A 12,760-nucleotide genomic window follows, 5' to 3' on the forward strand; every position below is an offset into this window, starting at 1 on the left:
GGACACAACGTCATTTCGCCTGGCCAGGAATCGAACCGGCAACCTTCTGATTACTAGCCCGATTCCCTAACCGCTCAGCCACCTGACTCCCTACATGTCTAACTCATAATTCCACACAAGAATGGGGATAGAACAGTGTAGCTCAGTAGCTACCATACATGAAGATGTATACCACTGTAGGTCTTTCTGAATCCCTCTCTGTGGCAGCAGACAACATATCTTTATCATTCTGTGATGAAGAGCATTCTGTTTTACTGTACTTTAAACTACTGTGTTCTGCAAATTCTCTGCAGTATTGAAAAGTTACAACTGCAAGGGGTTCCGGTTTGGCAGAAGGCTCAACAAGGCAGATAACACCATCAATAACTGTTGGGAGAAATGAACCCCCCAAAATGAAAACACTAACATGTTATGTGGGCACTTGTGTCCTCGGGGGTGATAGGCTTGGATGAGCTCCCTCCAGGGATGCCTTCAGCCACTGGTCGCCCAGCATTATGGCTCAGAGCCAGCTCTTCTGCCTCTGTCAGAGGTGGTGCCCTCCTCTGCCTTTTTTCTGTTACCCCACTACAAGTCAAATGTTCATCTACTAAGCAGGATATTAGGTGAGACAACATTTATTCTGTTGGGGATGAAAGCTACTAGAAGTTGAGAGCCTCTCAATGATATTTACTTGGTTTAATCCTGTCAAATATGATTCAATCATCCATGTGTCTGTTGGCATGAGCAAAATATGCCCTATCTGTTTTGAATATAATATTTGTTTTTATATTTCAGCTGCTATTAAGTGTGTTATGTGCCCATAGGATTGTTCCATTTATTCTGCACCTGTAGTAAGATATGTGGTTAAATGTCAAATTAATATACTGCTTTGAAATGTACTGAATGAACAATTGCCTCTCTTTTGCTGTTGCAGTTGTTTTTTTGCTTTTCTGAAAATGTCTTCATACTCGCCTGCACGCAAGAGAATTTCTAATTCCAGTGAATTAGAATTGAACTAACTCAGACCAGCTGTTCTGGAACCGATAACTCTGAGCTTCCCATCTCAGGGTTCATCAAGTAGACAGATAGATAGATCTTTATTTGTCATTGTCACAGGTACAACAAAATTAAAGTGCTTCCAGTCAATGCAACATTCATTGGCCTAAAAATCAATAAAAGGATAAAATTACTAAAGTGTTAAAATTACATTTCATTCACATTGTTAAATAAAATTAATAAATACAATAAATACAATAAAATAAATAAATAAGAATAACTAATACATAAGAATAAATATACCTGAGACAGTACCATAAACAACACACCAGTCATACATCCACAGTCATTACATAATACAAAACATAACATTGTGCACATTATGTTTTGCCAGCATTAACAGTGGTTATTGCAGTTGGATAGAAACTGTGTTTTAGTCTGTTTGTCCTTGCCTTGATTGATCTGTACCGTCTGCCTGATGGCAACATTTCAAACAGTGAGTGCCCAGGGTGTGAAGTGTCTTTTATGATGTTCTGGGCTCTTTTGAGACAACGGGATCTGTGTAGGTCTTCCAGTGCGGGGAGAGGGCAGCCAACAATCTTTTGAGCGGTGTTAATGACCCTCTGGAGCGTTTTCCTCTGAGCCACTGTACAGTTGGTATACCAAATGCCTATGCAGTATGTGAGTATACTTTCAATGGAGGCTCGGTAAAAGGACACCAGCAGTCTTTGTGTGATGTTACTCCTCCTGAGTATCCTCAGGAAGTACAGTCTCTGCTGGGCCTTTTTCAGCAGCTCAGAGGTGTCCACACTCCAGGATGGGCTGTCCTGTATGTGGACCCCCAGGAAGCGGAAGTCTGCCACCCTCTCCACACTGATCCCGCTGATGGTCAATGGTGTGATCCCAGTCTTCTTTCTCCTGTAGTCTATTATGAGTTATTTTGTCTTTGCAGTGTTAAGGAGAAGGTTGTTGGCCGTGCTCCAATTCGACAGCCGCTCCACTTCTTCTCTGTAGGCGGACTCATCCCCCCCAGAGATGAGACCTGCCATTGTGGTGTCATCGGCAAACTTCACAAAGGTGTTGCTGTGATGGACAGGGGTGCAGTCGTGTGTGTAGAGGGAGTAGAGCAGGGGACTCAGCACACAGCCCTGGGGGGAGCCAGTGCTGAGGCTAAGGGCCGTGGATGTGTGATGGCCCACTCTGACTCTCTGTCTGCGACCTGACAGGAAGCTGCTGATCCACCTGTGGTATAAGGGAGCCCGAGGTCCCCCAGCTTGACCACCAGCTTGTGTGTGAGGATGGTGTTGAATGCAGAGCTGTGACCCACAAAGAGCATCCGCACATAGCTCCCCTGCCGCTCCAGGTGTGACAGAGCGGCATGGAGGGCTGTTGCCACTGCGTCTCCTGTGGATCTGTAGGCAAACTGGTGGGGGTCAAGGCTGCGGGGCAGGGCAGCCTTGCCAAGTCAGAGTTCAGGGTTCGGCTCAGAGTTTGTAAAACCTGCTTTCTGGAATACACCTCTGATGATAAAGATAGAAACAACATGTTTACTTAGAAAGTCATATGCTAAGTCACTTATCAACAGGTGAAGTGTATTTTCATCATTCCTCTGCTTATCCCTGCAGTGTGGATCATGGTGGGGAGTGCAGGATCAAACCTGGCCTTAGGAAATGTGAGTATTGACTGCTACTTGGTTCTAGTACACAAGGTCATACAAGGGACAATACCATTAGTGACTTTGGCACTGTCAAAAATGGACTCACACACACTGTAAACACTACTTTTAGAAGCAGTAATTTAACACAATTACCCACATCAATACTGTGTGTACGTCTGTGTGTGCTATGTCCCCTCCCTTCACCCTCCCTTCTCTCTCCTCTCCTCCTCTTTCCCCTGCCCTCCTTCCCTCTTTTCTGCTCCTCCACTCCCCACCCCTCCCTTCTCCCCTCCTCCCCCCCTTCCCCTCACATCCCCTCTCCTCCTTCTTCTCTTCTCCTGCTGTCCTCCCCCCATCTCATCTCTCCTCCTCCCCTCTCTTCCCCCCTCTCGATGGATAGTTGAGAAAGAGAAGGATGGAAAAGGGAAAGAGAGGAGGAGTGGAGGAAGGAGGAGAGAAGGGTGGGCTAGAGAGAGAAAGAAAAGGGGGGATGAAATGGAATGTGGAGGGAACATGAGGAGGATAGAAAGATGGAGGGATAGGGGGGCAGATCCCTCCCTCTCCTCTCTATGAGAGGCCGTCTAGTGCCAAACTACTGAAACACTTGCTCATACACATACACTCATCACTTGTGCTTTAGTACTATTATACTGATGTCATGCAAATACATCCTGAATCAACACATTACAATAAGTAATTTTAATGATCAATTCATTCATTTGGAAGAGAGAGTAAAAGGATTTGGACTAATGACTGGATGTGTATGAGTGTTTCATGGGGTAGAACAAGTGATGAGTGTGTGTATGAGCAAGTCTTTCAGTAGTTTTGCCCTAGACAGCCTCTCATAGATCCCACCCTCTCCCTCACCACTCCCCTCTCCTCCCGCTCCCCTCTCCTCCTGAATGGACCTCCTCTCCTTCTCTGTCCTCTTGTCCTCTCCTTTCCTCCTCTCCTTTCCTCCTCTCCCCTCCTCCCTCTCCTCTCCTCCCCTCTTCACCTCCTCCCTCTCCTCGCCTCTTCCCCTCCTCCCTCTCCTCTCTTCCCCTCCTCCATTTCCTCTCCTCCCTCTCCTCTCCTCCTCTCTCCCTCTCTTCCCCTCCTCCCTCTCCTCTCTTCCCCTCCTCCCTCTCCTCCTCCTCTCTCCCTCTCCTCCCCTCTTCCCCTCCTCCCTCTCCTCTCTTCCCCTCCTCCTTCTCCTCTCCTCCTCTCCTCCCCTCTTCCCCTCCTCCCTGTCCTCTCTTCTCCTCTCCCCCTCCTCCCTGTCCTCTCCTTCCGTCTTCCCCTCTTCCCCTCCTGTCCTTTTCCCCTCCTCCCCTCCTCTCTGCTCCTCCTCCTCCCTCTCCTCTCCTGCTCTGTTCTTCTGTCCTCTCTTCCTCCCAGTAGCTGGTTTGTGTGTTTCCTCTCCCCCTCACCCCTCGCTCCCTTCTCTCTCCACTGCCCTACCCTCTCGTCTTGTCCTCTCCTCTTTTCCCCTCCTCTACTCCCCTCTCCCTTCCACCTCTCTAATCTCCCAGTTCCTCATCTCCTTTCATCCCCTCTCCTCTTGTCCTCCCCTCCTCTCCTTTTCTCTCATCTCTTCCTCCCTGCTCCTCCCTCTCCTCTCCTCCCCTCTTCCCCCCTCCCTCTCCTCTGCTCTCCTCCACCCGACTGCCCTTCTTCTCTTGTCCTCGTCACCTTTCACCCCCTCCTTACCTTTGCTCTCCCCTCTTTCTCTGAGGAGGATAGAAAGATGGAGTGATGGGGGCATATCAGGGGTAAGGAGATGAGGGATGATGGAGAGGGATTTGGAGGGAGAGAGGTAGCATGTGAGGGAGGGAGAACAGAATGAGAGAGGATGAAAGGAAGAGAGGGAGAGTGGTAGAGAGGAATGGAGGGAGGGACAGAGAGCAGGGTAGAGGTTGGAACAGAAATAGAGATAGAATGAGAGTGAGGATGGGTAGAGAGAGTGAGAGAGAGTGAGGATGGGTAGAGAGAGAGAGAGATTCTAAGGTGAATGATGATGATCAGTAATATATTGTGTCTTGGTCTCCCCCATCAGATGCCTGTGAGCTCACACTGGACCCAAACACAGCATTCAGAGAACTTTGTCTGTCTGAGGAGAACAGAAAGGTGACAAGGAGAGAAGAGGAGCAGCCGTATCCTGATCACCCAGAGAGATTTGAGATCTGGCCACAGGTGCTGTGTAGAGAGGGTCTGTCTGGACGCTGTTACTGGGAGGCAGAGTGGAGTGGAGGAGGGGTTCATATAGCAGTTACATATAAAGGAATCAGCAGGAGAGGAGAGGGTTATGACTGTCTGCTTGGACACAATAACATGTCCTGGAGTCTGGAGTGTGATGATAACAGTTACTATGCCAGGCATAATAATAAGAGCACTGCCATACCTGTTCCCCCCTCCAGCTCCCACAGAGTAGGAGTGTATCTGGACTGGCCGGCCGGCACTCTGTCCTTTTACACAGTCTCCTCTGACACACTGACCCACCTGCACACATTCCACAGCACATTCACTGAGCCCCTCTATCCTGGATTCTGGGTTTATTCTGACTCCACAGTGTCCCTGTGTCAGGTAGAATAGCCCACACACACTCTCACACACTGTGCTCACATAGATGTCATTGAAGACTGAACTGTACAGTTGGAATTGATATCCCAGAGTGTTTGTAAATATTGGTGTGTGTAGAATGTTTGTTTTGTTTTAACCTTTAGATGTAAATATTACTGATATTAAATATTATTAATATCTCTAAATATTACCGACGCTTCCACCAGAGTGAGTTATTTTTCCAAAACGGAAGCTAGCTTTAGTTAGCTTCCGTTACCTAGCAACCTAGCAAAATACTCGTAGCAATGCTACAACCTGCTAGTGTTACTTGTTAGCCTCCTAATTGTACATTTTGAAGCCATACTACAGCGTTTGTCATGTAGTTTTTGTCGGAAAATAGTCGGTTGGAATGTTCAGAATCACACGTGCGACGTTACTCTGTGGGGCTTTCGAACTATCGCACGTGTGATGCTACTCCTTAACGGGTTAATTGTTGACAAACAACAATCCTGTCTTTGATCTCAGTCCCACTGAATGTGATGAACAAAAGTGTCTTACTGACTAAATAAGGAAAAATAAAGATGTTTTATACAGGATGATAGAAGACATGCTGTGTGTTTGTTGGTGACCCAGTGGCCCTAGACACACACACACATGGACACACACACACACACACACACACACATGCATACACTGTAAACACTACATTTAGGACCAGTAATATGACAGTATTAACCACTTGAATATAAACTGTCTGTGTGTGTCTAGTGTGATCCCCTCCCTCCCTTGACCTGCCCCCACCCTCCATACTCCCTTTGGGCCCTCAGAGGGGGAGGGGGAGGGAGGGTTTAATTGTTGACAAACAACAACAAACTGTCTGTGTGTGTGTCTAGTGTGATCTGGAGTTAAATATTGGCCAAACAACCAAAACAAATTCCCCTATGGTTTAAAGGAAGATGGGAAACTGAACAGTGTATTAGCATGAACCAAATAATGCCAATACAAATAGAACTAGAGAGGGTACAATTTCTGGGGAAATTGTAGGGTGTGCTTGCTTGCGTCGGTTCCACAGGGGGGGTCCGTTTTTTTGAATGAAATGTTTACAACTGATATTTCTGTATATTTTATATAAACAGAGACCTCAGTGAGTCCCATCCCTATGTGTCAGGGCCCATTCAACACTTCCACTAAGTTACAGTTCTTGTTCAGTTATACAAACTTCACAAGAACTGCAATTCATTGTAAATCAGTAAAACAATAAATAGGGCCTCCAGGAGCAGGATCTAGGATCTTAGGAGCATTAAGTATCATTGTGTAAGGTTGCAGACCAAAATATACAGCACACTTCAGAGGGAAGTTAATTATTCTCACCCACCCGTAGATGAGCTTGAACAGTGGTTCTCAACCCTGGTCCTCAGGGACTTGCTGTCCTGCATGTTTTAGATGTTTCCCTCTTCCAACACACATGAATCAAATGAATGGTCATGCTTCAGCTGAGCTATTATTTATAAAGATTACATAGATTTAAAAGCATATTTTTTTTGCTGCTCATTTACAACTCAAAATACGAGTGAAGTGTAGAATGAAATAGATGTCTTCTCATTTCCCCTGCAAGAGGCAGCCTCATAGCTGAATCAAAACGAATAAATTTGGCAGACCGGTGTAAAAATTGACCTAATCTCTATGACTTAAACGTCCTTTTAAGTTTTCCCTTCTCGTGATATTTTCAGGCATTTAGCCTACTCATATTGCATTCATTCATTAATAAAGAACCCCCTTTGAAGATTATTCTACGACGTTACCGGCAGTAGAAGATGGAATCGCGATTCAAACAGTACCATCTGCTAACTGAGAATATGCCCCCAAAAACGTAAATAAGCTTGACATTTATTTAGTGGAAAATCGCTCATTCATAAAAAGCTCACTGGTAGCGATCATTGTCAGTAACAACGCAAAATGCGATATAGCCCTGTGTGGAGAAGCTGCCCCGGTAAATTCTACTACTACAGTACAGTACAGTACAAGACTACTGCTGTGTTCGTCTTGGTAGCGATTGCGTTGGTTGAATTCGATTAAACGTTCCGTTGTACGGTTTAGGCTGAAATTAATTATTTTCATGAACTGATTGACAAAGTTTAGGCTGTGGCAATGAAGTTCAGGTTAGTAGTCAGATAGTTTCACCTATTGAAAGACTTTTGATTTAAGTTAGGGGAGTGCCGAACATGTTCTGTCGCCGTTTGACTTCCTAAACAGCTGTGTAGATGTTTTTGTCGTGTGTCTCGCGTAGGCTACAGTGTTGCAATGAGCAACACTAGTTTGAAACCACAGGTAATGATAATTTCACCAACAAATCGTTTACTTGTAATGTAATGTCATAGTAAATCCTACAAAGAAAATGTATTTGTGAGGAATGTTTATTTTAACGATTGAAAACAGATGCATCATAGACCACTGTGGTATGTGTTGCCCGGGCAACAGAGGCTAATGTCATGCTAATGCTTCAGTGAAATAGTAGACTACCGTTTCCGAAAGTAGATGTGGGCCTACTTCCTTAATAATATCAGCTAATATTGTACATTACATTTCATAATTGTGTTTCACATCACAAAGTAAAATGAGTAAATAGTTATCACCCTGGCCTCTTTGCTTGTGGCGTTTCTGCAGCTGCCTTGCAGTAAAGCTATAGTTAGCCTAGCTATCCCCCAAGTTAACAGATGCGAAACGAATGTTCTGCCAAACGTAGTCACGCGTGTTTTCGTGACGTTAGTGACGTAGTGACGTTAGTAACGTCAGTGACTGTGGCTAGCAAATTAGCCACCGTTAGCTTCACTTTTCGCCACAAAAACTTAACTGAAGCCCAAACCATGCAACGGAACGTAAATTCCAATAGAAGCAACTCAATCGCTACCAAGACGAAACTTTTGACACCTACGTTGTCTATGTAGGACAAATATTGACTGAGTTTTAGGGGGGCAAAAAGAATAATAATAATATATATGTGAGAGAACAAAGGTTGTGCCCTTGCCGAAGGCAAAGCACACCCAATTAAGCTTATTTGACTATGGGTTAAATCAGAGCAAGAATGGTCAAAGTATGGTTAAATGAAATACGCATTTAATAACATTGCAAATGAATGAAAACAATTACAAGGCAAACATGTTACAAAATGAAAGCTTTAAATCTTACCTACTCTACCTTGATCATTGTAAATCAGAGAGAAAGCAAGAGGTGAGCAAGGAGTAGGACAAGGGAGAACTGAGGTAGAAGGTCTCAGGAGATGAAAAATCCACAGAACAATACATTACAATTCCCTTTATACATAAGACCAACCAATCAGACCACATCTTGAATGGGGTGTGAGGGCCATCAAGTTGAGACCGTCCAGAAACTCCAGACTTTAGCATATGAGAGGTGGGGGCAGGTTTGACACCCAGCTTTACCGGAGGGAGGGGAGGACTGGGCTCTCAGAGGAGGGGGAGGGAGAAAGGGTTTCTGCCTAAAGATGAATAGTACTTTATGATTGCCATTGCATTCAACAATCACTGCACAACATGGGATTGTTGCTTAGTGAGTGATTACATGTTTGCTGTCCCTTATTTGCCAACATTTCCAACAAGAAAATAATTGATTATAAAAACACAAGTTGACAAAGCCTTGTTATTGTTGTTGCAGATAAAGCATGATGGAAATGGTTTCATCTCAAAATGTTGAAGTGTTCATAACAAACTGAATGACAAATTCTTCCTGGACAGATGTTGTCCTACAACTGCACAGCGTGTCATAGTTCCTGCTATGAGAACAAACAGCAGTCCTTACAAACGGTCCCTACAGAGAAAAAGACAACACGTTATACCAAAACCAGTCTGACTCAGTCTGTGGGTTCAAATCAGCTCATGGCTTTAATCACTCAAAGTAGGAAATCCATTTCCCTCCCCATTTTCAGGGACTGTTTCTCTTTCAGTGGGATACATTTCTCCCACATCTTCTGGAAGCTGTTGTCAACTGCGATCTTCTGCACAATGTTTTGTCCATGGAACCTTTGGAATACAGCATCAGGAATTGACTGTGTGTAATATAGGATTTCACATCCTAATATAGGATTACATCATATCTGTGGACTTTGTTATATACATATTTTTATATATCACATTGTTATTTCTCTTAAGTAAAGGGAGATTGTTAACCTGTTATTTCCCCTCTACACTGTTCATTCAACTGATAAAATCCTGCTGGATCTACTTGAGACATTCTACCACCTGTACTCAGCATGATTTCTGTCACCTTGTTGTACCAACATAGTGATGCATCTGCAAGGCCATGAACACACTTGTTTCATTTCCATAGAATATCTTCCTTTCCAGCTTCAGGAGGGAGCCGGACATAGATTTCTCTGGACAACTGCACACCCTGTAAGAAAGCAGATTTGATGTCCATAGAATGGATATGCCCCTTATTTTGACAGATTACTGCTAATACCCTCAGAGTCAGAAGCACATGTTGGGGAGTCTTTCTGCAGCTCGTGAATATTAAGCTCTTCAAAACCTTGAGCTACGAGTCGTGCTTTGGGCACAATACGACTGGGAGTTTCTTTGAGACTACAGACCCATCTGGTAGAGACACACTTTTGACCTGCATCATCCACTTCCTCAAAAACATTGTTTTTGTTCCAATTCATAATTTCATCCTGTTTGGCTGTATCAAATGAAATGTCATTTGATATGAGTAGATCAGTCTCCCTATCAGTTGATTCAATGTTAAGATGATCAACACCTGACATATCCACTTGCTCCTTTTGTCCATCACTGCCATCAGGTTCAATATGTTGCAAGTTAAACCAGTGTTTGTATTTTCCAGAGGCTTTGCCTGCTCTGCCTAAAACCTTGGCTCTCTGTAGACCACCACCATCCTGTTTCATACATGTTAGGATCTGTCCTGTTCTTACAGTTTTTCACGATTGCTAAAACACATTTCTTGAAACAGTCCCCCATTTTCTCAAAACTGTAAACACAAAACCTCATCTTCAAGCACTATTTACAAAACCTCTGAATCCTCTTGCAAAATGAAACTTTCGCCTAAAAACAGATTTACCTGTGCTCAAAACAAACACTGCTCTTAAATCATAAACAATGTGATCAAAATGATATACACTATCAAGCAGTCAGTAAACAATACACCAAAAAATTGAAAACACATTGTTCAAAACATAGTTCTCAGGGAGAAGTACATTTTTTATCTCAAAACAAATTTTATATTTCACCGTCATTGTCTTTTGATAAACGAAAACACGTTTTATCATAGTAGCTCAAAATTGATCAAAAATTACTACTCTGCTTTGCTCTTTGTTCTTTCTCCTCCTTGTACCCCTATACAGTACTGTACCCTGCATCTCAATACTCACAACTCACTCTTGTTCTTTGTTGATATGAACCTGCAACCGGTCAAAATCTATTGAGCAGTCAGTACTGTTACTGTACCAAATGGAAAGCACAATGATCAGGGCCAGGGCCAGCCCAAGCCTTTATGGGGCCTTAAAGGAGACATGACATGCTGTTTTTGGATGCTTTTATATAGGCCTTAGTGGCCCCCTAATACTGTATCAGAAGTCTGTTTCCCGAAATTCAGCCTTGGTGCAGAATTACAACCACTACTAGCAGTCCCACAAGGAGCTTTCCTCAGAACGCGCTGTTTTGGTGTCTGTAGCTTTAAATGCTAATGAGGAGCGGAGGGGCGGCACCATGCGCTAATGTTTACAATGGATGTATCGCAATGGCTGTAGCCCCGTTGCTGTAAGATGCCTCAAATTTGCCCATTCTCATCTGATAACCCTGGTTTGCAGAGGTACACACAGTCATTTCAATGAGGGGAAAGGCGGATATCGCACGCGCCATAACACCAACAGCAGAACGGTTATCCAAATAACAAAGAAGTGTACAACACTCACGTTACAGCATGTGTATTCACACACATACTTGATGCTATCTACCTTTCCATTAGCAACAGTAACTCAGCTGTTAGCTGCAGAGCTAATGTTACAGCCACATTCTAACAGTGCGTGTCCACTGCAGCAACGCGAATCGCTTGCCATCGCTCGCCTTCCCACAGTTCACCACGCTCGGGGGCGTTTCAAACAGATTAATGTATGTACAGGACTGGGTAAGCAGCCACACAAACGATTAGTTTCTCCTCCACCTTGAAACCTAGAAAGCTAGAAATGTTCACCATGGTTGCTACGTTACGAGAAACAAGAAAACACTCCGATTGGCCATCGCTAGCGAAAATCGCTCCTCATTTGCATAAAGTTGAGAAAATCTCAACTCGATCGCGTCGCGTCGCTACCCACAATGCACCACGCAAGCGATTCGCCTGGCTCCATTGAAAATGAATGGAAAACATGTTGTCGCTCGCATCGCGTCGCTGCAGTGTAAACACACCGTAAGGGTAGGCAAGCTAGGTAACCATATACAGTAAAGCTACAAAATGATATAGCGTTACGGTGCTTGTCCACTGCAGCGACGCGAATCGCTTGCCCTCGCTCGCCTTCCCACAGTTCACCACGCTCGGGGGCGTTTCAAACAGATTAATGTAAAATGTAGTTCTCTAAAGTCACTGTTGTAGTTGTCATGGCCAAGTGTGCAGACTTGGGTTTACATACTCGCAACATGCTGTGGAGTCAGGTGGCTGAGCGGTGAGGGAATCGGACTAGTAATCCAAAGGTTGCCAGTTCGATTCCCGGTCATGCCAACTGATGTTGTGTCCTTGGGCAAGGCACTTCACCCTACTTGCCTCGGGGGAATGTCCCTGTACTTACTGTAAGTCGCTCTGGATAAGAGCGTCTGCTAAATGACTAAATGTAAATGTAAATGTAACATCGATCAAAATACAACTTGTATACAAAATACAAAACTGTTTAATAGACATAAACGTTGACATGTGTAAAAAACGTTTTATTATATTACTCAAAGTCTGCTAATCTGTCGATACGATAGGGAGTTCCAGCCGGGCTAGCTAGGTACTTTAGTTACCACAGAACGAAGTTACGTAATGTGACTAGACTGAATTTGAAAGTACAAGCACCAACAACTTCGGCAACCTTGCGCATGCATCGTTTTTTATTAACATCTCTGTACGAATACAGAGATGTGTCGTACAACACCGGGTAAGCAGCTACACAAGCAATTATTTTCTCCTCCATTCTGAAACTGAGAGCTAGAAATGTTTACCATGGTTGCTACGTTACGAGAAACAGGAAAACAATCCGATTGGCCATCGCTAGCGAAAATCGCTCCTCATTTGCATCAAGTTGAGAAAATCTCAACTCAAATCGCTTGAATCGCATCGCGTCGCTACCCACAATGCACCACGCAAGCGATTCGCCTGGCTCCATTGAAAATTAATGGAAAACATTGCGTCGCTCGCATCGCGTCGCTGCAGTGGACAAGCACCGTTAGTTAACTTGCTCTGGATAAGAGCGTCTGCTAAATGACTAAATGTAAACTTACTTGTCCGAGGTTAGTAGCTGGACGAAGGAGAGTTCGTACTGATCCAGAATTTAATTTCAGCAAGGCCAGTTTTGTATTAGCTCAAGTT

General features: G+C 44.2%; 2 protein-coding genes across 7 annotated transcripts in view; both read left to right on the forward strand.

The window, feature by feature from the left end:
• LOC136945191 (stonustoxin subunit beta-like) overlaps window positions 1-5,384 on the forward strand; it is a 33,438-nt gene extending 28,054 nt beyond the window's left edge. The window contains exons 4-5 of the mRNA XM_067238979.1: window positions 2,601-2,647; window positions 4,671-5,384. Of these exons, the coding sequence (XP_067095080.1) occupies window positions 2,601-2,647; window positions 4,671-5,206 (583 nt within the window). The 3' untranslated portion in view covers window positions 5,207-5,384. The remainder of the gene's footprint in view (window positions 1-2,600; window positions 2,648-4,670) is intronic.
• LOC136942520 (NACHT, LRR and PYD domains-containing protein 3-like) overlaps window positions 1-12,760 on the forward strand; it is a 303,339-nt gene that overhangs the window by 219,013 nt on the left and 71,566 nt on the right. The gene's annotated exons all lie outside the window — the stretch shown is intronic.

Source organism: Osmerus mordax, chromosome 1 (assembly GCF_038355195.1).
Source record: "Osmerus mordax isolate fOsmMor3 chromosome 1, fOsmMor3.pri, whole genome shotgun sequence".
Lineage (NCBI taxonomy): Eukaryota > Metazoa > Chordata > Actinopteri > Osmeriformes > Osmeridae > Osmerus > Osmerus mordax.